Source organism: Triticum aestivum, chromosome 5D, assembly GCF_018294505.1.
Source record: "Triticum aestivum cultivar Chinese Spring chromosome 5D, IWGSC CS RefSeq v2.1, whole genome shotgun sequence".
In the NCBI taxonomy this organism is placed as follows: domain Eukaryota; kingdom Viridiplantae; phylum Streptophyta; class Magnoliopsida; order Poales; family Poaceae; genus Triticum; species Triticum aestivum.
Genome location: NC_057808.1, coordinates 374,675,779 through 374,700,083, shown reverse-complemented (window position 1 = coordinate 374,700,083; position 24,305 = coordinate 374,675,779). Strand labels below are relative to the sequence as shown.

At 46.3% G+C, this 24,305-nt stretch overlaps 2 protein-coding genes and 1 pseudogene across 2 annotated transcripts; all 3 read left to right on the top strand.

The window, feature by feature from the left end:
- The window catches only part of LOC123120654 (disease resistance protein RPP8-like), a 31,134-nt pseudogene extending 24,977 nt beyond the window's left edge, over positions 1-6,157 (top strand).
- A 1,751-nt stretch (positions 6,158-7,908) lies between these two features.
- LOC123121887 (tRNase Z TRZ2, chloroplastic) lies at positions 7,909-11,191 on the top strand. The gene is made up of 8 exons (XM_044541982.1): positions 7,909-8,411; positions 9,264-9,426; positions 9,503-9,573; positions 9,679-9,774; positions 9,842-9,955; positions 10,545-10,613; positions 10,739-10,813; positions 10,886-11,191. The coding sequence occupies exons 1-8, from the start codon at positions 8,010-8,012 to the stop codon at positions 10,973-10,975; spliced, it is 1,080 nt and encodes a 359-aa protein (XP_044397917.1). The 5' UTR covers positions 7,909-8,009; the 3' UTR covers positions 10,976-11,191.
- A 4,627-nt stretch (positions 11,192-15,818) lies between these two features.
- LOC123121886 (putative FBD-associated F-box protein At1g61330) lies at positions 15,819-23,740 on the top strand. Its single transcript, XM_044541981.1, has 5 exons — positions 15,819-15,944; positions 16,303-16,409; positions 21,776-22,612; positions 22,785-22,946; positions 23,163-23,740. Exons 1-5 carry the CDS (start codon positions 15,872-15,874, stop codon positions 23,550-23,552), a joined length of 1,569 nt encoding a protein of 522 aa, XP_044397916.1. The 5' UTR covers positions 15,819-15,871; the 3' UTR covers positions 23,553-23,740.
- Positions 23,741-24,305: the final 565 nt, after the last annotated feature.

Genomic DNA, 24,305 nt, shown 5'->3' with positions numbered 1-24,305 from the left:
GCTCCGGCTGCTCCGGCGCGTCGTAGTCCTTCTCCTCCGCCTCGTAAGCAAGGAAAGAAGACAGCCGCAGCCGCTCCGTCTGCTCTGCCGGCGTCTAGCAGTACAGCTGCCAGAGGCGGGAGGCAATACAGATTCGGTCCTTCTCTGAAGACTCCAGAGAAGTTACCATACGAGAGGACCGAGGAGGAAACCAGGAAGATCGTGCGAGCCGAAGTGACAAACTTCTTTGAAGGGGTGAAAGCAAAGAAACATCCACCTCCGGAGGAGAAGGTAGATCCGGTGAAAGCAAAGCGCACTCTGGCTGCCCTGACAAAACCACCAAAGTCTCCGCCGAGAGGCAACTATGAGCGCATTCTTGCAAAGACATATGCCGAAGCGGAGCGGTCGGGAAGTACTGTCAGTGATCAAAGGTTAAAAGAACGACGAGCTGGGAAAAAAATTGCCCAGCTCGGCGAACAAGCGAACCAATCGTGCCCCCGCTCAAGGTGTCAAAAGACATCGTCGCTAATGATCCGAGGATGGTGGCCGGTTATAGCAATCTTGGAGATTACCTGCCCGACGATGTACATTATGAAATCATGGAGGTGGACGAACACAAATACCATTACGGGAAGCCTCTCGTCAAAGATGAAAGATCTCTAACAACGATGATGCGAAGATTACATGATTGGTACATGAAAACCTGCAGAGAGTCTGATGGGATGAATACTTTGACGCTGAGAGTTAAACCGGAGCATGACCTCGTTGGAATTGAACTGCTGAATGTTCCATTTGAGGATTTCTTCCAGTTTTACAATCAAAAGGCCCTCGATAAAACAACGATCACTTGCTACTGTCTGTAAGTAGTACTACTTCTGTCATTAAGTCTCTCTATATAGGTCAGCTCTTTCATTGCATGTATTTATAATTATCCTCACTATATTATGCAGATTGAAGATCGCCGAATTGAAGAAAAGACAAATCGGTGATATTGGGTTCATTAACACAAATCTCATAGATGCATATACGGTTGAAAAACATGCCAAAGAAGCCGAGGCCAACTTGCTACGATCGTTGGTATTAAATCAAAACAAAGATATAATACTCTTTCCTTACAACTTCAAGTGAGTGTTACTGTCTTGTGCATATTCGGTTTCCCTTATTAGTCCAGGTTATGGTAATGTAATTGATGACTTATGCATGCATGCGCAGCTTCCACTATATTCTCCTAGAGATTAAGCTTGAGCAGGGAGTAGTAACCGTCTTAGACTCGAGACGAAAAGATCCCCAGGACTATGCGAACATGACTCAAATGCTCGAGAAGTAAGTTAAATCGATCATTATCCACCATATCAGCAACTTTGTTCATTTCCTGATATCAAGTAATTGTTTTCTTTGTCTGGCAGGGTTTGGAGAAAATTCACCACAAAAGCTCCGGGACTGCCGAAGAAGCTGCAATTTAAACACCCGAAAGTAAGTACTATAGTAGCATGTTCCACGCATCTCCTAGTGATTCAAGCGCTAGTTTCATCAATACCATTTAGCATGCTTGCTTATCAGTTTGATTGACCTCTATTTCTTGTAAAGTGGTTGTGGCAGGAACCCGGGAATAATTACTGTGGATACTACGTTTGCGAGTCCATCCGCTACACGACCTGTGAGCGGGGCTACTCTGACGAACAATATGAAGTGCGTAAGCAATAATATTCACAATTTTATTTTATTACCATCATTTGTGTTGAGTTTCATTTATTCATATATATATGTATTGACCCCCTTCTTCAAATTAGATGTTTCGGAAGCGGGATGAACTCCTAGCACCAGATCGTATGCGAGGAATTCAAGAGGAATTGGCGGCATTCTTCCTTGACCATGTGATCGCTGAAAACGAAGAATACTATGTGGACCCTGTGTTCTTACAATTTAATTAGGAGATTGTATTGTAAGAGATAATTATTGTATATATGTAGCCGGTAGTGTCGGATAGATATACGAGAACTTGTTGTTCGACCAATCTCTCGGAGAAGGAGAGGTGGTCGATATCACTTCTCTCTGTATGCATATGTTCATGACGATCTTCTGTTTCCTTCATTTGATTACTAGCTAGCGTGTCTAGTCCTCTCCATACGTATATAGTACGTAGCGTCGACCAAGCACGGAGATAAGAGAGGACACTTCTCTCTATTAATTAGCTAGCTAACACAATATATGAAACACCTAAATTAACCCCCCAACCCCCCCCCTTTCAAAAAAAACAAAACCCCAGCCCCTGAAATGCTGACGCGTGGATGCCTATTGGTCCCGGTTGGTGACACCAACCGGGACAAAAGGCCCTGCCTATTGGTCCCGGTTGGTGGCACCAACCGGGACCAAAGGCCCCCCCTGCCTGGGCTGGCAGCAGCGGCCACGTGGAGGACCTTCTGTCCCGGTTCGTGTAAGAACCGGGACTAAAGGGTTAGGGCTTTAGTAACGACCCTTTAGTCCCGGTTCAAAAACCGGGACAAAAGGCCCTTACAAACCGGGGTAAAAGCCCCTTTTCCTACTAGTGCCATTTAATCCTTTTCTGAAAAAGAGAAAATAACCGACCAGTTGGACACTCTTCAGCATACTCTTCGCAAAAGTGTGCGCAACAAAAAAAATATTAATTGTCCTTGATGACATGTGGGAAGATGCATTGAAGGAGGATGGGCAGTGTTGGAAGATATTTTGTGCACCTTTAAAAACTGTGAGAAAGGGAAGTATGATGTTGGTAACCACTAGGTCTCAAAAGGTTGCTGATGGAGTGCGCACAATGAAGCCATTTAAGTTAAATGGTTTAAAGGATAATGTCTTTTGGAATTTCTTCAAACTGTGCATGTTTGGATCTGAGAGTTCTAACAATAATCCTGAGCTAGAGCACATCGGTAGAAGCATACTTCCTAAGCTGAAGGGTTCTCTTTTAGGTGCCAAGACTCTTGGGCGCTTGTTAAGAATGAACCTTGACACAAGACATTGGAATAATGTTCTAGAGAGTGAATTGTGGGAGCTAAGTCAAGAGGAAACTGACATTTTGCCAGCCCTTCGGTTGAGCTACCTCTATTTGCCACTCTACTTGAAGAGATGTTACTCATTTTGTGCTGTGTACCCCAAAGATCATGAATTTGAGAAGGATACTTTAGCTGGTATTTGGGTAGCAGAAGGCTTCGTGGAACCTCAGGGGGACATTCCAATCCAAGATATTGCTTGCCAGTACTTTGAAGACCTTGTAAGTAGATCCTTCTTTCAGAAAGTACGCGGCACATATGTAATCCATGACTTGCTTCATGATATGGTCCAACTGGTTGCAAAGCATGACTGCTTCATCTTGGGAAAAAAGAGCGACTTCCACAAGATTCCACAGATTGTTCGTCACCTGTCAATACTCTCTAAAAATGAAATTGATTGCTCCAAACTTCGGAGCCTACGCAAGCACACAAAGCTGCGTACCTTACTGTGCACCACGTCCTCAGGGAATAACATTGCAGCTTCTGTAATGGCTCACTGGTGCAATGAACTTGCGCGTTTGCGCGTGATTTTTTATGCCTGTACAGATGGGATACCGGATAGTATTGGCAACTTGAAACATCTCCGGTACCTTCAAATTTCCAGAGCAGCTTGTCCTCCGAAGAGATTTCTTCCCCCAACATTCTCTAGCCTCTATAATTTGCAGATTTTACGTGTCAGGGAAATCGAGCTAGAAAGCCTTTCTGCTGACTTCAGTAACTTGATCACTTTCCGAGGATTTGAATTGTGTGGATTTCAATATTACTCAAAATACCAGTTAAATTATGGTGATGGAACAGAGGCGGAACTAAAGAACAAGAGTTATCTTCACGGTCTGGAAGTACGTTGGTCTTCGTCGAGGCTTGGACAACGAAACTATGAGAAAGCAGAAGTGCTTAATGTCGTACAACTTCCCACCAGTTCCCGATCTCTGCTACTCTTGGATTATCCAGGTGTCTCTACCAAACTGGTGGCAGCTACAACAATTGCCAATATTAACATCATTTGATGGTAGTTGTACTTTCTTCTCCCTGACAAATGTAACAATTTCTGGTTGCCACAAATTATCAAGCCTTGAACATTTTCTACATCCAACTTGTGTGCCAACAATCAGAAAAATAACAATTAAAAGATGCGGGAGGTTAGTGTACCTACCAACTGAAAGATTTGGGGGGTTTCGTTACCTTGAAGAACTGGAGGTGGTCCATTGCCCAAATATCTGCTCCCAAAGTTTGGTGGCGCCATCGCTCAAGAGGCCTGTGCTGGGTGATTCTGGTAATCTCGCGGACAATATCCAGTGCTGCTCCCTCACTGGGTTCTTTCTATATTATTCCTGTTTCACGTCCACACCGCTACAACATCTTCCGGCCCTACAGAGTTTGAACATTGCAACGTGCGAGTCTCTTATATCTAGAGTAATTGACAAAAAACTACCACATTTCATGTATCCGTTCCATAAAACTACCACATTTTGAAAACTGACCAAAAACTCCAGATTAGTGCTAATTTCGTGACGAAAAACTACCAGGTCAAGTTGAAGACCAATTTAACCGTTTTAAACCCCTTTCTGACAAAGCTGGCCCACCTGTCAGGACGGCTGCCGCGCTAACGGCTAACGGCCCACACGTTAGCACCAACCTTCTTCTTCCTCCTCTTCTTCTTCTTGTTGGCATTTCCTCGAACACCTTACCAGCAGCAGAGCAGGACACCGGCGAGGACAAGTAGAGCTCTGGCCCCAGGCTCGGGTGATGGCGTGCACCACCATCGACTGGCACCACGCGCATGCGCAAGTGCATGGAGACCACCGGCGGTGACGAGCTCGTGCGCCACTGCCACTGATGTTGGCATGGTCGTCCTCGCCGGTGTGTGGAATACCATATGCAACCCATCACCGGTGTCGCAGCAGCAAGCTCCCCACCGAGAGAGAATGAAGGCCGCCGCCGTCGCCTGAGGAGAGGGTTGGCACGGCCGCGTCGTCGGAGGTTCTGTCCCGGCAGCGCGAGCCCCTCCACCCGTCTCCTCACGCACGGCGTGTCGTCGTCGCCGGTTCCGCCCCGGATGGAGGCTACGGATCTGGTAGGGAGGACCGGAGGAGCGTGCTCGATCTGCCATGGCCGTCGCTGGATCTCCCTCTCCTCCTTCCCTTGTCATGTCCTGTGATGAGAGCGCAGCCCGGCGGCAAGGTCCGTCCGAGGAACAGAAGAGGGTCGGCCGTGGGTGGCGGCGCGGGTGAGGGAATCGGGGGAGGAAGAATCGCCGGTGCCACGGGCTGCCGCTGCTCACCGGCGTCGACGCGTCGGCATGGTGGTGCTGCCCGATGCACATAAGGTGCTTGTTGAAATGTCAAACAGAGAAGGAGGGGAAGAAGAAGAAGGTTGATGATGACGTGTGGGTTCCATTTGTCATAACGGTTAACTTCACGGTCAAAATAAACAGAGTTGACTTTGCTGCCGGTCCCACATGTCATAAACAGGTTTAAAATCATAAAAACGGTCATCATCAACGCTGCCGGTAGTTTTTTGTCACAAAATTAGTATTAATCTGGAGTTTTCGGTCAATTTTTAAAATGTGGTAGTTCTGTGGGACGGATACGTGAAATGTGGTAGTTTTTTTGTCAATTACTCCTTATATCTGTCAAGCCGGCAGTCTCCATCAACTTGTCCCATTGCGGGTGCAGTGCCAGAAATACAACATTGTTCTCATCCCTTACAGTGCTAATCATTAGCAGCTGCAATAAACTTGCAACCCTTGATGAACTCCTGACACAAGAAAGGTTCGCAAGTTTCCTTGGTCTCAAGGATCTGGAGATTTATGATTGCCCTGGTCTGGACTGGCAGAGGGGACTGGTGTTGCCGTCGACGCTCCAAAGGCTCTTACTGGTCAGTTTGGGGATGTATCTGCGTGGGTTCCCAACTGCCTGCAGAACCTCACGTCACTTGTTTCGCTTCAGATATGTGAATGCCCCCACATAACAGCCATCCCGGGAGAAGTTTGGAGGAGCCTTGAATCTCTGGAGCAGTTATTTATCAGCGATTGTCCAGACCTTGTGTCAATTGGTGGACCAGCGGAGGCCGCTGCAAACCTAGAGACGCTGCACATCTCTGGCTGCCCGAAGATGAAGGAGATAGAGCAGCCTGTGGAGAGAGGCGGAGACTAGCTAGACCCCATCTCTTTCCCTGATTATGGTAAGTGTCTTCCTCTCTCTTTTTTTTGCAAATTGGTATGGTACGTGTGCTTAATCTACACTACTAATTCATTTTCCAGATTTTAGTCGGTGACACTCACTCTGATTTTTCAATAAAATAAAAGTTAACATGTACTCTCTCTGTAAAGGAGTATAAGATTGTTTGATCATTATTTTTGTGATCTAAATGATCATATATTTCTTTACAGAGGAGTGGCTTGTCGAGCCAAGTGCCTGATGCCATATCTTGGCATCTCGAGCCAAGTGGCTTGTTTTTCACTAAGTCTCTCTATAAGGCACTGTTGGCCACTCCTGGACCGCAGGAGCTGAATCTCCTTTGGGAGATTAAATTGACAATGAAGATTCAGATCTTTCTTTGGGAATGGGTGCATGTCCGCCTGCCCTCGGGTACAGAGGTGCTTAAACGCAATGGTCCTAGTGATGGGCAATGCCCTCTTTGTGACGTGCCGGAGGATACCAACATCTTGTTCCGTTGTCCGGTAGCGATCTTCCTTTGGAGTTGCTTCCGGGATGTAGTGGGCGGGAATTGGTGCCACGATACCCTCCCGGATTTATTTTGCGAGGCCCTTAGTTCTCCTTGTGAGATCCGCCCATCCCTATGGGTTGCCATTGGCGCACTAGCATGAACAATGGCGGAGCCAGAAAATATGTATTAGGGGGGCCAAGTGCTACTAAAACTGGTTGGGGAGGGCCAAAGTGTTGAAAAATAGATATTTACTAGTACTCCCTCCGTCCAAAAATACTTGTCCCAAGTTTGTCCCTCAAATGGATGTATCTAGCACTAACTTGATGCTAGATATATTCATTTGAGGTACAAGCTTTTTCGGACAGAGGGAGTACTAATTTTATCACCGTTCATAGCAAATTACTTGCAAAATCCAGTGTTAGGGGGGGGGGGGGCAGGCCCCTGCTGGTCCCCTGTCTCCGCCACTGAGGATGGACGTTATGGAATTTGCGCAATAAACTTGTGATCGAGCATATGATTTCGCAGTGTGCGACTGACGCTATATACAAATTTTGTGGCTTCCTACAGCTCTGGCGACCGCTTAGCAAGTGGCGACATTGGGACTACACCGACGTGATCATTGTCGGCCTTCATTCCTCCGTGGGACCCCTCGCACCTCCGACTCCTCCACCGTCACCTGAGCTGGATTAGCTAGTCATTTATTTCTAGGGGTTTGTTGTGTTGTGCCCCCAGCCAGACTTGTTTTGTTTTTCATGGCACTTGCTTCTTTTCTTTGGCCTTGAACTTATGACATTGTCCGATGCTTGGATTTTTAGAGGAGTATGTCTTTGCAATATGTTCTTCTATATAAAAGTTAGCATGTTGTAATACTCAATATTTTAAATCTCATATGAAATATGGTTTTCTAATTCCCAGGTACTATCTCCGTCATGGTTTATTGGTCTTCATTGTATTCCGTGTCAAATTTTGACCATAAATTTAACAAATAAAATCTTCATGCATGTCACCAAAAAAATATCATTAAAAACTATGTTCAAATATGAAACCAATGATATAATTTTTATTGACATGCATTAACATTTTGTTAGTTAAATTTTTGATCAAATTTGACACAGATTACAAAGGGACCAATAAACCAGGACGGAGGTAGTATCTTACATGAAGCCACTTAAAAATCAGTAGCCACTGCCTGCGCCATGGAAAAACAATATCGCAACAAGGCAGGGGCTCCGGCGCGAAAACGTCTCGTTATCCTCGACCTGGGAGCACAGCAAAACCCCCAAACCCCCGGCACCGTCGCCACCGTTCGTGCCGTCCCAGCTCCAGCCAGACGCCGAAATGGCGACCACCACCTCCCTCTTCTCCGTCGCCCCGCTCCGCCTCACCCACCGCCGCCTCCTCTCCCCCACCCCCGGCGCGGCCTCCCGCTTCCGGACGCTCGCCTCGAAGAAGGCGGCCGCCTCCACCGTCCCCGGGCCCGGCGGGGGCGCGGGGAGCGGGCTGCTCTCGGTGCTCGACCGGGCGCTCACCGACGAGGAGGAGTACCGCCGCGCGCGCGCCCAGGTGCAGCGCAAGGGCGTGGAGGCGGAGGGGTACGCCGTCGAGGGGATCTCGGTGGGCGGGCACGAGACCTGCGTCACCGTGCCGTCCCTCAACGTCGCCTTCGACATCGGCCGCGGCCCGCTCTTCGCCGTGCGCCAGGACCACCTCTTCATCACCCACGCCCACCTCGACCACATCGTGAGCATCTGAGTCCTTTTCTGATTCGTCTCATCTCTGTTCTGCTTGGTTTAATTGGTTTGCATATGCGGTGGCTGCCTAAGTTATGATGCGCCATTGCGAGGTGGAGCTCTTATAACTTCTCTACAGGAATAGACAGTGTTTCAGTACTTGCACCTTGCCTGGAGAAACATGTTCTTTGTGATGCATTATATTAAGTAACAATTTCTGGATGTTTCATGATTCATTTTGCATTTATAATCAACCTTTTCCTCTGAACTGTTTGCTTAATATAGTACTCCCTCCGTAAACTAATATAAGAGTGTTTAGATCACTAAAATAGTGATCTAAACGCTCTTATATTAGTCTACAGAGGGAGTATATTGGTATTTGAGTTCATAGTAATCGATAATGGTAACTTGGTAGTAACTGGTAAGTTAATTTGCTTAGCAAGATAGTCAGATACTGTTGTGAGGGATAATATCACCATCGTCAATAGTTGGGGGTAAGTTAGCCTAAATTAGGCTGCATAATGTTTCCAATAATCAAATATAATCATCTTGCTCTATCAGTTGCACTTTTGAGAGTTAGCAAAAGCTTCTTAATTATGCCATCTTATTTCTCTGCTGGAATGCAAAGTAAGGCGAGATGCTCTGTTATTTGCTACTCCCCCCGTATAGTGTCAAAAAACTTCTTATTATAAGTTACAGAGGTAGTATTTCATTGTTCCCATATGCTCCAGTTACTGACTTACCTTGGCTGCTACAACGTGATAACACCATATATTCTTATATTTCCACATTTACATCCACTTGAACTAGGGAAAGATCACTAATAGATCGGTTATTATGTGCTAAATTGGTAACTTTTCAGGGTGGTCTTCCAATGTATATAGCAACCCGTGGCCTCTACAATTTGAAGCCTCCAACCGTATTTGTACCTCCGTGCATAAGGGATGATGTTGAGGAGATGCTTCAGATCCATCGTAGAATGAGTCGAATTGACCTGGAAGTTGAATTAGTTGCTCTTGACTTGGGTATGGAGATCATTTCACCGTTGGCCCTTTTGTTTTTTCCTTGTTTACTTCTTAAAGTGCAGCATTTCTTTTTCAGGAGAAACATATGAAATACGCAATGACCTTGTTGCCAGACCATTTCAGACTCACCATACTGTACCCAGCCAGGTACTGCTCCTTGACTCAGTTGAATAATAGAGTTACTCACCATGCAGTTATTGAACATAATTTAATGCTTATTGTCCCATCTTTTTCCTTGTGAATATCATGAAGGGCTACGTCATATACTCTGTTAGAAGAAAGCTGAAAAAACAGTATGCTCACTTGAAGGGAAGTCAAATAGTAAAATTAAAGCAATCAGGCTCTGAGGTGAGCTCTTGTTGCACTCTCAATCAGAAATGTTTCTTATGTTGTAACTCACTGTATGTTTTATTAGATTACAGATACCATACTGTACCCAGAAGTTGCTTTTACCGGAGATACAACATCTGATTTTATTCTTGACCCACGGAATGCGGATGCACTGAGAGCAAAGGTTCTTATAACTGAGGTATTTTTTGACTTTAGTGTTGCTTTGTTCAGACTTTTCTTTTCCTGAAAACACCTTTGTAGTGTCAAGTTCTATCCCATCACTCCACAGATGGCCAAAGTGTTTGTCCCTGATGTACTTACATTATTAGGTAACATAAAAAGAAAAGAAAATGTGGGATGCTATGAAACTGTCCACATTTAGTGATTTGATACTATCACGGAGCATGGGATTGGGTTAAGAAGCAAATAGATGGACAGTGATTAATAGTATAATAGGATGGTGTTCTTTGCATCACATACCGATAGATGTTAGAAAGTGGGCTCTGTAACATCGCACTGTTGCTTATATATGAGTACAAGTATCACATTCGTAGATGTCAATATTTATTTGGTATTGTAGATGTCAATATTTTTTAATATAAATCTGGTCAAACTTTGTAAAGTTTAACCTTGGACAAATCTAATACGCGGAGTAAAAGGAAACGGAGTGCGTAGGATAATTATTTCTGCTAGTTTGTTCATCAGTATAAATGTCAAAGGCTATCTGAACTTCCTCCAGTTCTGCACCTCTATCATTTGGTTGCCAACATCTTTCAAAATTTTGGCAGGCAACCTTCCTAGATGACCAAGTCGATGTTGATCATGCTCGAGAACATGGCCACATGCATCTGTCTGAGGTAATGGTTCCCAGACTAACACCCTTAGCCATCCTAATGAGCTTTGGGACAGTTCTGATGATGAGTAGATATTTGCATATGCTGTACTATCAGTCACTAACATAAACCCATTTTATGGTTCCTAGATAATGGAGCATTCCCAATGGTTTAGAAATGAGGCAATTATACTCACCCATTTCTCAAATCGATATAGTCTTGAGGTATGTAGCTAGTGAACTATCAAACTGTTGTGTGAGAACGCTACATATCTGACCAAAACTATCATTTTATAGGATATTCGGAAAGCTGTTTCCAGGCTACAGCCAAAGTTAATTTCGAAGGTTGTTGCTCTGACAGAAGGCTTCAAATCTGAATATAGCTAACTGTACAGAAGTAGAACACCTGGTGTTTCTCATCCTGATCCACTGAACGTATGTTCACATTAGGAACTGCCACTTTGTTGATGAATGTATCTTATAGATATGGCTGTTTTATGAGGTCATATGTGCACGTCTCTTATCTTTTGCCCCTAGTCTTAGAAAATAAACCTTGTACAGCTTAATGAGTATTTTTATGGAAGAAGTGCTTTTGTACTTGCATATGTAGGATATTCTGTACGGTACATAACCTCTTTCTTAGATACACTCCAGTTCAGAATAGCAAGGTGGACAAAATACAATAGGTTGAAAAGTGAAGGGCAAGAAACACAAAAGTACATATACTACTGCATGAAATATATTAGGCCTTAAAGTGGCAAATATCTTTTCGAGAGTATAAAGTGGCAAATATCATATTCCTGGGTAAGCCATCTAGTCTATTGCTTCAGTACCATTTAAGTATCTTCTGTGAAGAAATATCCTGAGCAATGAGCTTGTTGGTTGTGAACCCCTTTTCTTCCAGCCTTCCTGTTTTGGTTTTTGATGTTGTACCAGATAGCAGGCGCCTTTTAGTATCTGGTTATGGCGCCACGAGGTCTCTTTGCACCAATGCCTTCTTCGCTTATACTCTCTGTGGATTCGTCATCGCTGGAGTAATAACCAGCAGGATCGTTGCGTGCGGGAATGATGAATATGTCGGAGTGATCAGGAGACCTGAAGCTGACTCTCCTGGCTACGCTGCGTTGGCTCCTCAGAGTAACCCTGTCGATGGAGAAGCTATCCTGGATACTGGGGGAGTTGTCCCCATAAGGGCAATCCAGGTTAAGCGGACGAACCTTCGGGGAATGCCTCCGAGGTGATGGTGCCCCAATCTCATCTCCCTCGAAGCTCTGCTGAGAGTACAGAATATCCTGAAGAGTATCGTGCCTTACTTCTGCCTTGACTATGCTGCTCTCATAGCGCTGCGGCTTCCCTCCAACGCATCTGGCACGGCTCTCGCAACGCTGCGGCTTCCCTTCAACGCATCTGACGCCGCTCTCGCAACGGTGCGGCTTCCCTCCAAGGCATCTGGGCTTGAGTCTGCTGATAATTGCTTTGACATAGCAAGAACCGCATCCCTGTGACCGTGAGCCCATTCCCTCCCTCCTCTCTTAGGTGGTGAAAGGAAGTAGCATATGGCTTAAGCAGTTCATGCTAGCCCCCCCTAGCAAATGAGTTTATAGATACGGCATGTGCTTCTGCTTGGTATTTGTTGGGCTTGGCCTTGTCAGACCTTGGTCATGCCAAAGTAGGACAAACCAGGGAGGTTGGAGCAAAGAATACCAAGAAGGGGACATAGAGAACTTAGCTCAGACTAGCATCGGCTATGGTAATTATATTTTACAATTAACCTTATAGTTCGCCTTGGTGCGATTATTGTTGTCATCGCATCCAGTGAGGGATGTAAATCACAATAATCCTGGTCACATTTGGAGTTCAATATAGACATCCGCGGAGAATACGAAGACCTATTTTGGAATCCTGGCTAGAGAATTGTGGATGGTGGGGTTTGGCTATGCAATCTTGTCATTGCCTGTGTTCTTGTGGCTGAGCTGGAACTCCCAGGTGAACACATAGGATATCCACTGCTGCCACTTGTACAGGGTGTATACAAAAACAGAGCCCAAAGTATAGGTTTCTTCACTGTCCTCACGCCGTTGTTATCTAGTCTTCCTGGTATTTTTGCCTTTGGAAGTTTTAAAATTGTTGGATAGTGAAATGCTTGGAAGGTGGAAAGCCTCCTGAATCCGTGGTTAATTAAACCAGTCTTCTTCATAGTACCAACTCTGACATCATCGTTGTTTGAACCCTTTCTGTTCTTGCCTTCTTGGCATTGCATGCATAAATAAAAAAAATCCAGACGATGGTACTGCAACTTGGCAGGTAACTTAATCTGATATGCCCTGATGACAATTAATTTCCTTGGCATGTACTATGATATAATTTCCATGTCCATACATATGGACCATTTGTTTTATGTTCAGTATCATAGTATTTGCTAATTTCATAAATATAAGATGTTTTGGATATTTCAATATGGACCACATACAGACTGAAATGAGTGAACAGACACACTAAAATATGTTTATATACATCCAACTCAGATACAAGTTAGAACATCTTATACTTGTGAACAGAGGGGGTACTGTTTTGTGCAACATACTGCTAAGGTGCTAGAGGGGGTACTGTTTTGTGCAACATACTGCTAAGGTGCTGGAGATGATTTTGCGATTCCCAAGTATGAGGTCTACGAGCATCTGTCTAAACGTCGTTTGATGATCCAGGTGACCATAAGCTCATTTGTTTTCGTTTATACACGAATTTGTATGAAAATCGTCATGAATCATCTATTTGATAGAAAACAGCAAAGTTCAATATCAGTCTTCATGCTTCACAACCACATTGACCGGGGCACTAGCAGCAAGAATGCAAGATCATGGTGGAAGGTTGATGAAACTAAAATTCCGGTCGCATGACGTGCTGCTTGCTGTTGCCATTGCTCATTTGAGTAGGTGTACGATGTAACTCCGTTTTTTTAACCCAGAATGGTGTAATGAATATCTTAAAAAAACAGTTGTGTAATTCAGTTGAACACCCTTGCACCGCATCCGTAGCAAATTGAATAGTGCAATAAGACTTGGAGATTCTATGACGATGTGAAGATTGTTGGTTTCTTGTGACCATCCCTGCAAGTAATTGTCAGACAAATTCTTGTCTCAACCAACAAAATACGCCCTGTGTTTTGAAATGATTGAAATAGTTTCTTTTCTGCACTTTATCGTGCTTAGTGTTGTGGGAGAAGGCCGTCTCAGGCGATTAATTGTTCAGTTAGTCGTTGGCGGTCGCCAAACTATCAAGAATGATGTAAACAATCACCAATCTAGTGTTCTTTTAATGTCTTGCCCAGAAATCCATCTAATCGCCTCTTTTTTTGGTTAATAGAAATGAATTCCTTATTTAATCACAGAACTATACTACACTCATTGTTTCAAAAACACCTATCATTTTATTAACCGTGTTGGTCAATTCTTTATGTTTGACTATGCATCAGAGGAAATATCATAAAAATACAACTTATTATAACTATGCAAAGTATATAATAATTCAACCAAGTGAAAAGTTCTGAACTATATCTAAATATCAACAACTAATTACCTGAGCAATGCTACGTTAAGCTAAAGGTCGATGCTTCTTTTTTCGTAGACGAGGAAGCAGGTCCGATAAGGGCTATCATTTGTGATTCCAAAGGAAGATTCACATTGGTAAAAAAATCACCATGTTCGTAGTGGTGATCGGCTTAGGATGCAATGCGGTCTAAGCGGAATCAGACTCGTCGGAAGTGATAGAAACATGCACATGCCAAGAGGTGTGGTGAAATGATGTTACGGAGATGTTTGCGGTATGTTGTGTGGATTTGAAGCAAGAGATTGGGAAAATCAATCTGCAACATCTCCAAGAGAAGTAAGTGAGGAGGAGAATCATCATCCTTTGGAGACCGTAGTGATGCACGTCTGCTTCCCTCCCTCCGCCTACCACCATCGTCACACCCGCCATGGTTGAATCCTCTCACCACCATCATACCCACTTGGGAACCTACTGGAGTCCTTTCCTCTCTCAGCCCTCTACTCCCAGGTAAGGGAGATCCTCCTCATCCACACATGTGATTGATCATGATGGGTGTCGAGAACGTAATACGTCCTAAACGTCTCTACATTTTTTGTTATATTTCATTACTATACTCATGTTATATAGGCATAGTTTTATCATTTTATGGACTAGCATATTAATTAAGTGTCAACCAATGTTTTTAGTGTTCTTGGTTTAACCGGAAAGGTTATTTTACGAAGATCTAAATTTCTTGGAAAATTGAAAACTAAGTGTTATCTGAAGAATGAAGAGATGGGCCAAAGATCAAGCAGAGTGGCCACTCAGGGCTCGCACGCCCTGGTCCTAGGGTGCGTGGATAGGACGCGTGGGCGGCGTAAGAGGCTCCTCCACTACCTCTTGGACTCCTGGATCATAAATAGATCGAAAACCCTCGTTTTTTCCTTTGACAGTTTTTTGCCGCCACAGAGGGGGGGGGGGGGACTCTTCTCCCATCGAGGGGAACATCAAGGAAGAAGATGAAGGGGGGGAGGGGCTCTCTTCCCCTCTCTTTCGGTGGCATCGGAATGCTTCAAAATAAAAGATAGAAAATTGTCATTCATTTGTGAAATGTAACAATAACAGTATATGGAGCAACTAATTGTGGGTTACCCCTTGGCTGGGACATCCAACAGACATTTTTCAAGGTGTGGGAGCACACCACGTCACCACGTGGTGCGCCTCAGCGTCGCCACATGTCACATGTTGGACACTTCCTCCATCAGGACGTTTTTTTTTTTTTTGGTTTTCTTGGTTTCTATTGACAACAAATGACATACATGCATTGTGCCACTTGTCCCCATAAGAGGATTTTGATGATAACTTTTGAAAGATTACTTCCTTAACTCATGATTTCACTGTATATTTTCAGAAAAAAATTCTGGTCCAGCCATATTGCTACTGGGCCTCTTAGATGGGCTGGTAAAAGGCAGGCCTCCAGAACGAGGCAGAGGCCCAGCAAGGCCTACTCGCGAAGCTAGCTTAGGGTTTGGTTCACGCTGCTGAGCCCTGCCATAGTGCGCGGCGGCGCCGATCCGGTTTCCTCCCCCGCGAATTCCCTTTGTCCGATTCAAAATCGAAATTGTAACCTGGGACGGCGGGAAGGTGGTCACCTTTGCCGGGTTCAAATAGACAGAGAGGGGGGGGGGGGGGGGGGGGGGGGGGGGGGGGGCAGAACCTGCCCCGATTTCATTCTCGTGTCGGCTTCAGCAGGGTATCATGGGGCTGATGGCGCTCAGCCGGTTGATGTCCATGCGGCAGGATCGGCGCCACCGGAAAATCAAATCCCGTGGTAAGTCGGATCTTTGCCCCTCCCTCCCGTCGCGTCGCCTAAGTTGTTTTTTGTGCAGATATACTAGTATTATGCAGAAAAGACTAGATTTTTACTCTTTCTGCTGTTTGGATATATATAATCCTGCTGTATGTCTGGATATCAAGATATTTATCTCTTTGAGTAACCTATAGATCTCTTTTCTAACCCCAATTCGCACTGGTAAGTAACTGACTCACTGACCAAATGGTGACACAATATTACGGTTCGAGACGACACACCCAGCGTACATTACATACTGAAAACACTACTAGTTTGTTGTTTTCTTTATGTTAATGTCTGCACTTTCCATGACCATGGATGATGTGTCATGTCCTAGGTATGTCGATTGCTTCAGCGGCTAAACGAAAGGGCTTGCCCGGTCGACAAGTTGATAACCCCCGAGGTCGCAAACGGAGAAGGTATTCAGTGCCGGATCTTCCAAAGGTACGCCAATACAACGCTGAGGATTCCTAGCCGAACAATGATATTCAGTGCCAGCCACTCTATTTCACAAATCAATGGAACTGTAGCTAGGCTAAATGTAAGCTGTGACAACATTTTTTAATTAAGGACTTCATTCACTAATTTGTTGTTAAAAGTGTGAAGAGCAAATAACCAGCTTCCTCGGAATGCTGGGCACAAGTATTTAAAACGTTACAACACACATGCTAGGCACGTTTGCTGTACAATCCACAGTTGTAAAAAGAACACTCAATGATTGAGATCATGCGACACATGGGCTTTGACGACAAATGGTTTCTGGTGGATCAAATGCATCTTCCAATCACTGACCTCCTAGTTCTCGGTATTACTCAATGGTGTGCCTGGCCGTCAATTTGCCTGCTGTAGATCTGTACGACAGGGTGCCCCCCTGTTACCACTCGTATTTGTGCTAGCCGTAGTGGAGTACGATCTTAGCCATGCTAGCATGTGTTAGACAGGCTACACTCATGAAGGAGTTGCTCTTGGATTATGCTGAGTCTACAAGGTCTCAAGGTCAGCTTTCAGAAATCAATTTTGGTACCCATAAACATTTTGGATCAGACTACCATGGAATTGGCTGCCATTTTCCAGTGGTCTGTTGGTACTACGCCGTTCACATACCTGAGCCTTCCGATGGGGACGACGCGCCACTCTTGCTGATTTGACGCTCTTGGTTGATCGCTGTCCTTGCTCTCCTATGGTAGCAAGCTGGCGTTGCTCAATTCAGTCCTCACCTCCATTGCATTATACCCCATATGCACCATCAAGGTATCTCCCAAGTTGGTTGAACAATTTGATAAAATCAGGCGCCGATGTCATTGGAGCAAGAAATCTGAACAAGGGGGGAAGTCCAATTTGCTTGCTGCCTGTGATCTCGTGTGTTGCCCCAAAAATCGTGGAGGCCTAGGAAATCTTGATATCAAGGTACAGAACATGGGGCTACTGCTCAAACATCTCCATTGCTTCTATAACAAGCATGACGTGCAATGGATCAACCTTATCTGGTCAACATACTATGGTAATGATGCCTCTCACACTTCTGACCCATGCGGGTCCTCCTGGTGGCGAGATGTGTTCCAGCTTAATGACATTTACCAGGGCTGAAAAATTACAGATTCTTCTTCAAAAACCTGCTGGCTGACGGGGCCTTTGGATGGATCTGGAAATCCCAATGCACTATGAAGCTTAAGATTTTTGCCTGGCTCTTGCTTGCTGATCGCCTTAATACTAGAAAGATGCTTCAGAGAAGGCATTATAATGTTCGGAATGATGTTCATTGCGCACTTTGCACCCTTGCAGTCGAAGAAACAGTGGAGCACCTATATTTTCGTCTATTTAGCGTCGCTTGCTGGGCATTTGTCCGTATTTCCTGGTCTGCTGGTGGTGATAGAATTCGCCTTGTCCACTCCGGGCCGGGAGGCAGGGGTGGTCCTGCCCTTTGTTCATGGAGATATTCGTCATGGCAGCTTGGAGTATTTTGAAAGAACAAATCACCATATCTCCCAAGGGATCGTTCCCTTCCGTCGCTCCTAGATTGCAAGATTCAAGATTGAAGCGACTTCCTGCTGTTATCTCATAGGGCAAACCCTAGGCTAGGCCCTTTTATTTCTGCCTTTGCTAACTCTTTCACCTAGTCCAGTCCTGGTAGAACCAGGGATCCTACCGGACCTGCTCTGTAGGTTGTAGGGGAAGGATGGAGCGGGGCGAGGCGATGAGCGGGCGCGCCGGCGGCTGGGCGCCGTCGCGTAGGAGGAAGATGGCGGCTAGGGTTCTGGCTCCTCTGGGAGCCGGGCAATAGGGATAATAATATTCTTATTGCTTGATTCCAAAAAGAGTCTTACAGCCTATATTTATAACCTAGATAACTTGCAGAAGAATTAACCTAAGATAACTTGCATAAGAATTAACCTAAGATAACTTATGGGCTAAGATTGCCCTGTGGGCCTAGCTAAACCGGCCATAACACTTCTCCCCGCCTGCACAAACAGCTCGTCCTCGAGCTGTAAGGTGGGGAAGCGCTTGCGGAACTCCTGGAGGCGATCAACCAGCGTCAAACACCTTCTCGACAGCTGGGGTGGCCAGGTCGACGGTGACGGCGTCCTCCGGAATGTAGTCTGCAATCTCCAGGTAGAAGAGTCGCGGGCAGGCATGGCCGGGCGTGTAGGGCTCGTCGCAGTTGAAGCACAACCCTTGGCGGCGACGCTCGAGTAGCTCGGCTGAGGTGAGCCGGCGGAACGGGCGCGCCGCGGTCGCGGCGAGGGGTGCCGCAGAAGCCTGCGCAGGCCGACCCTGCGCGGAATCCGGCCCGGGTAGCAACCCAGCGGTCCGGGACAGTGATTCCTGCTGGATGGCCACCGCGCGGCGCTCGAACGCGCGGGCGTAGTACATGGCCGACTGGAAATCCTGGGGGCCCCGAAGCTCCACGTCCACGCGGATGTGATTCGGAAGTCCACCGACAAAGAGGTCAGCCCGCTGCTGCGCCGTCACACCCGACGCATGGCATGCCAGGGCCTGGAAACGGTCGGCGTAGTCCTGCACCGTGGAGGTGAAGGGAAGGCGGCCGAGCTTCGCTAGGCGGCTCCTGCGAACCGGAGGCCCAAAGCGAAGGAGGCAGAGCTCGCGGAAGCGCTCCCAAGGGGGCATAGCGCCCTCGTCCTGCTCGAGGGCGTAATACCAGGTTTGTGCCGCGCCGCGGAGGTGGTACGAGGCGAGCCAGGTACGCTCCGATGCGAGGGTGCGCTGCCCGCGAAAGAACTGGTCGCACTGGTTGAGCCAGTTGAGGGGGTCCTCCGTGCCGTCATAGGTGGCGAAGTCGATCTTGGCGAACCGCGGCGGTGTCTGGGTCGGAGCGCCGTGTCGAGCTGGCTCAGAGGTGCGGAGCAGCGAGGCAGGTGGCGCCTGGTCGGAGTACTCCGGGTAGGGACCGGCGGAACCGGATGGCCCACCGAACTGCGGGAACGGAGTTGGCTGTTCGGGGGCCGTGGTGTAGACCGGCGATGGCGAAGACCCAGCCGCCCACGCTGGAAGTGGCGACGGGGAGGGCGAAAACCGGACCTGATGGATCGGGAGGCCGGTCGGCGAGGGTACCCCTGAGCTGGGCAGGGCGGCGCCGGTGGGTGCAGCGGCAGCAGCGGGGGCTGGACGGGGGCAGCGGCTGCCGGGGACGGCAACGGCTGCAGGTGCCAGAGGGGCGCCGTCGATGGTGGCGGCGGCAGATGCCACAGGCCCGCGGTGGCTGGTGGTGGCCCGCTGGAGTTCCCCGTCTGGAACGGCAACAGCGGGGGCCCGCCACCTGCGGGTGCGCCCGGAAACAGCCACGGCGCAGGGTGGCCGTAGGTGGCGGTCGGCGCAGCTGGCGGGAGGCCGTACGCTCCTGCCATGTACTGGTGGTACTGGTGCATGTGGAGCCCTTGGACGGCCGTCACGAGCTGCTGCAGCGTGCTGGTCATCTGTTCCGGCGTGAAGACGGCGGCTGGCGGCGGCGCGGAAGTGATGGGGGCCGGCGGTGGTGACGAGCCCGCGGTGGTGACCGGGCCGACAGCGTGGGGGCCCCGGCGGTGGTCATCGGGGCGGACGTCATCGGCGCGGAGGTGGAGATGGGCAGCGGCGGTGATGGTGTTGACGAAGACATGATCGGACCCAAGTCTCTGGATACCAAATTGGTAGAACCAGGGATCCTACCGGACCTGCTCTGTAGGTTGTAGGGGAAGGATGGAGCGGGGTGAGGCGATGAGCGGGCGCGCCGGCGGCTGGGCGCCGTCGCGTAGGAGGAAGATGGCGGCTAGGGTTCCGGCTCCTCTGGGAGCCGGGCAATAGGGATAATAATATTCTTATTGCTTGATTCCAAAAAGAGTCTTACAGCCTATATTTATAACCTAGATAACTTGCAGAAGAATTAACCTAAGATAACTTGCATCAGAATTAACCTAAGATAACTTGTGGGCTAAGATTGCCCGGTGGGCATAGCTAAACCGGCCATAACAAGTCCCCCCCCCCCCCCCCCCCCCCTAATGTAATTTTTTTTGTCCAAATTTATTTACATAATTCTGACATCTCTTATGACTGTTAATCTAATAAAACAAGTTGTAGCAGCATAATGAATGTGGCTACCTTTCTGTAATTTTATCAATTACCAAAGTCATAAAAGATATCAGAATTACCTAAATAAACAATGTATATACCACAAGACGGTAAAACTTGCTCCATGCGTTTCTCCAGAGTCATCATATGTTTCATATCACTTTAATTGCCTGTTCCACGTTCTGAATAGATTGGTTCTGCATCCTGAATAGATTGGTTTGTCACCTCACTGAAACCTTGTATCTGATCCTTGCCGCAGAAAACAGTCCAGCCATGATCTCAATGGCAAGCAGGCACTTTCTAGCCTAACTAGCACAGTCTACAGATTATTTCTGAGTACTTGATTATTTGTCTGAAGACAAATGGTCCTAATTGAAGGAACAAGCGATATTTCTTCCATGATTATGTAAGCCAGAGCTTTTGCCAATCTTTAGTCCAACTCTCCCTTCTTAAATTCACACGTCTTTATCTTTCAAATGTTCTTTCCTCCAACATTCTCTGAAGCCTTCTTGCTACCTTCTGTATGCTTCTTTGCACGATTCGCCTCCTGGCCAAACATTTACTGTCAGTTTCATTCTTGCTGCTTAAGTGACAGTCTCTAGTTTGTCCTTTTCTGAATCACAAAATTAAAGCCAACAAGTTCAGCAATTTCGGTTAAATCTTAGTCACTGAAAAAAATCAAATACAAGTTAAGAAGCCTACCTAGAGCTACTTTACATAGAATTCCTCTCATACTGTCTTAATGAGCCTAGAAGCATACAATTACGCACTTTCAGAGTTCCAGAACTTCAAGAACTGGCAAAGTTATCTGTTTTGATAAACTTGAGCGCAAGTGTGATATTTCACTACATTGTTGAAGTTATTTTCTGGAACATGTTTCTTCACGGAAAAAAAATAGATGGTGTGCTTCTGCACATTTTATCCTACTTCCATAATTCCCACTAGAGCATGGGCTTCAGTGTTATGCCTTTTAGGAACAAGTAATACCGCTGTTTAGTGAATAAAACAGGCCACATTTTAGGAAGGCCACTAATGACACTGTCAAGAAAACCATTTCTTGATGTAATGCTTAATTTACCCACCACAATCGCATTCTGTTTTGCTATTTAACACTGTAATACAGCAGACGTTTCACAGAGCACCTGGCGCGTGATACTACTGCATATGGTCCTATTTCCCCCTGGTTAAAGGATCCACTTGCCTATACAATTCCAGTGTTAACTTTTCTCCTATTCTTGTGTTTGCAGGACATCTGGCATGATATACTGTCCCTGCTGCCACTGACTGATGCTGCTCGAGCTGGCTGTGTGTCTCAAACATTTCGGAGCTCCTGGAGATGCCATCCCCACCTCACCCTAAATAGTGAAACACTGGGCCTGATTGGAAATGCATGTCGAAGAGAGGAACTGGGGCGGATTTTCACCAACAGAGCTGACCACATTATGAAAAGACACTCGGGCGGTGTGAAGACATTCAAGCTTCGCTACTGTGGTTCTTTTTTTGACAGCAGTTACCTCAACAGGTGGCTTGAGATTGCTGTTACTCCTGGGATTGAAGAAGTCATACTTTCAATGCCTGCAGGATGCAACACAGTTAATTACGACTTCCCATGCTCAGTTTTACTCAATGGGAGTGGAAACTCGATTCGACATCTTAACCTCAACCGTTGTGCTTTCCATCCCACAGCGGGACTTGGTTGCTTGACAAGGCTGCAACTGTATCAGGTGCACATTACGGGAGATGAGTTAGGACACCTTCTTTCCAACTCTCTTGCTATGGAAGAGCTGAATCTGAATCGTTGTGACAAGATCATCTGCCTCAAGATACCTTCCCTGCTACATCGGCTCAACTGCCTGACAGTGTTTCGTTGCACAGCTCTGGAAGTGATAGAGAATAAAGCTCCAAATGTTTGCGCTGTTCACATTGATGGCGCCCTAGAGAAACTTGCAGTTGGAGATTTATTGCAAGTGAAAGAACTACAAATGCTGCATGTCGATGAATCTAACCTTGTTCATTATGCTTGTTCCAAGCTTCCATTCATTATGCCAAATCTTGAATTCCTCAGCGTATGTTCGGCTGAAGAGGTATATTCTCAAACTTCAGTTTTTCCTTTATTGTTTTGATGAAAGGATGGCTAGCAGTACATTTGATTGTCAGATGCAGGCACTATTCATATAGCAGTAGTCGTGTCATGGAATATGTTTAACCTTTTTTAGGGAAGAAGTATTTAACCTAGACCTATTCATCTATATGCAGATGTTCAGTACGCCACTCTTAGCTGTCAAACTCCTGTACCTTAAGAACCTGCAGATCTTTCTTGATGATGGACAGCTGGGGGGATTTTCGCCAGCCTATGATTATTTTTCTCTAGCTTATTTTCTGGATGCTTGTCCTGTCCTGGAGAACTTTATCTTGGGTGTAAGTCACTTCTCCTCTACTACTTATGTTCCTAAATGTAAGACGTTTTGGCAGTTTAATTTAAACCTAAATGTAAGATGTTTTTGGCAGTTTAATTTAAACTGCCAAAACGTCTTATATTTAGGAACAGAGGGTGTGCTTTCAACTATGATATCTAGTCTCTGCATGCTGTCGAACCATTTAACTCTAGCGTGTGTTGTGTTCCTATGGACGCAGGTATCACAGACTCGAGTAAAGCATGAATTGATTTCTGCTGGAGACTCAAGCATGAGACGGATACCAGGACATCAGTATTGCAACATGAAGAATGTCAGTATAATGGGCTTCTGCTCTGCAAAGAGCATGGTCGAACTAACCTGCCATATTCTTGAGAATGCAACTTCACTCGAGTGCCTTATGTTGGACACTGTATATGATAATCGGGAAGACACTGATGGATGTTGTGTCGAGGGATCTCCTGGTGAATGCCGCCCGATAGGCAGGAGTATGATCATGCACGCCCACAAAGGTCTATGGGCTATTGAAAAATATGTTGTGGAGAAAGTTCCATCCACAGCCAAGTTAAATGTTAAGAAGCTATGCAGCCGCTGCCATAAAATCACATGAGTTGTGCAGCTCTGCAACCGTTCCATCCTACTCCCTTGGTTCCTAAATATAAGCCTTTTTAGATATTCCAATTATGGAGCAAAATGAGTGAATCTGCACCCTAAAATATGTTTATAGATCCGTATGTACTCTGTATTAAAATATCTAAAAAGGCTTATATTTAGAAACGGAGGGAGTATTTGACTAAATTTTCCTCCTGTACCTTAGTCAAGGAAGCAATCTACTAGTGGTGTTGTACGCAGCCTTCCTCACGCATCACTTGCTGGGCCTCGGTCAGCTTTGCCGCCCGCTTGACGGAGTCCACGGACTTGAGCCCTTGATCATCACCTGGACCCTCCTGCGGGTGATACGGTTGGCGATGAGCCGGCCCGTTCCAGCAACGGTCCAGACCTTCTCAGGGACATCTACGCTGGGCATTTTTGAATTCGATAGCCGTTTGGAATGTTGCAGGAAATCAACATTACAGGGATTTTGTAGCTGAACGGCGACCGGAGCAAAGAGGAGGGCATTGGATGTGTTGGAAATAGGAGCAAATTACTACGAGATTTAATCCGAATAAATAGGAAATAGATCATGACAGCAATAGTAGAGATTAAACTAATCATGCGAACTAGCATAGTAGATGAACAGATCACATCTAGGGCACATACTAGAAACATGAATTCTACCATGATCTCGAACAGGAAGGATAGAATCACATACGGTGCAGCGGGAGCGGCACCGCCAGCGTTGACGTTGTCGCCCATGTCGTCG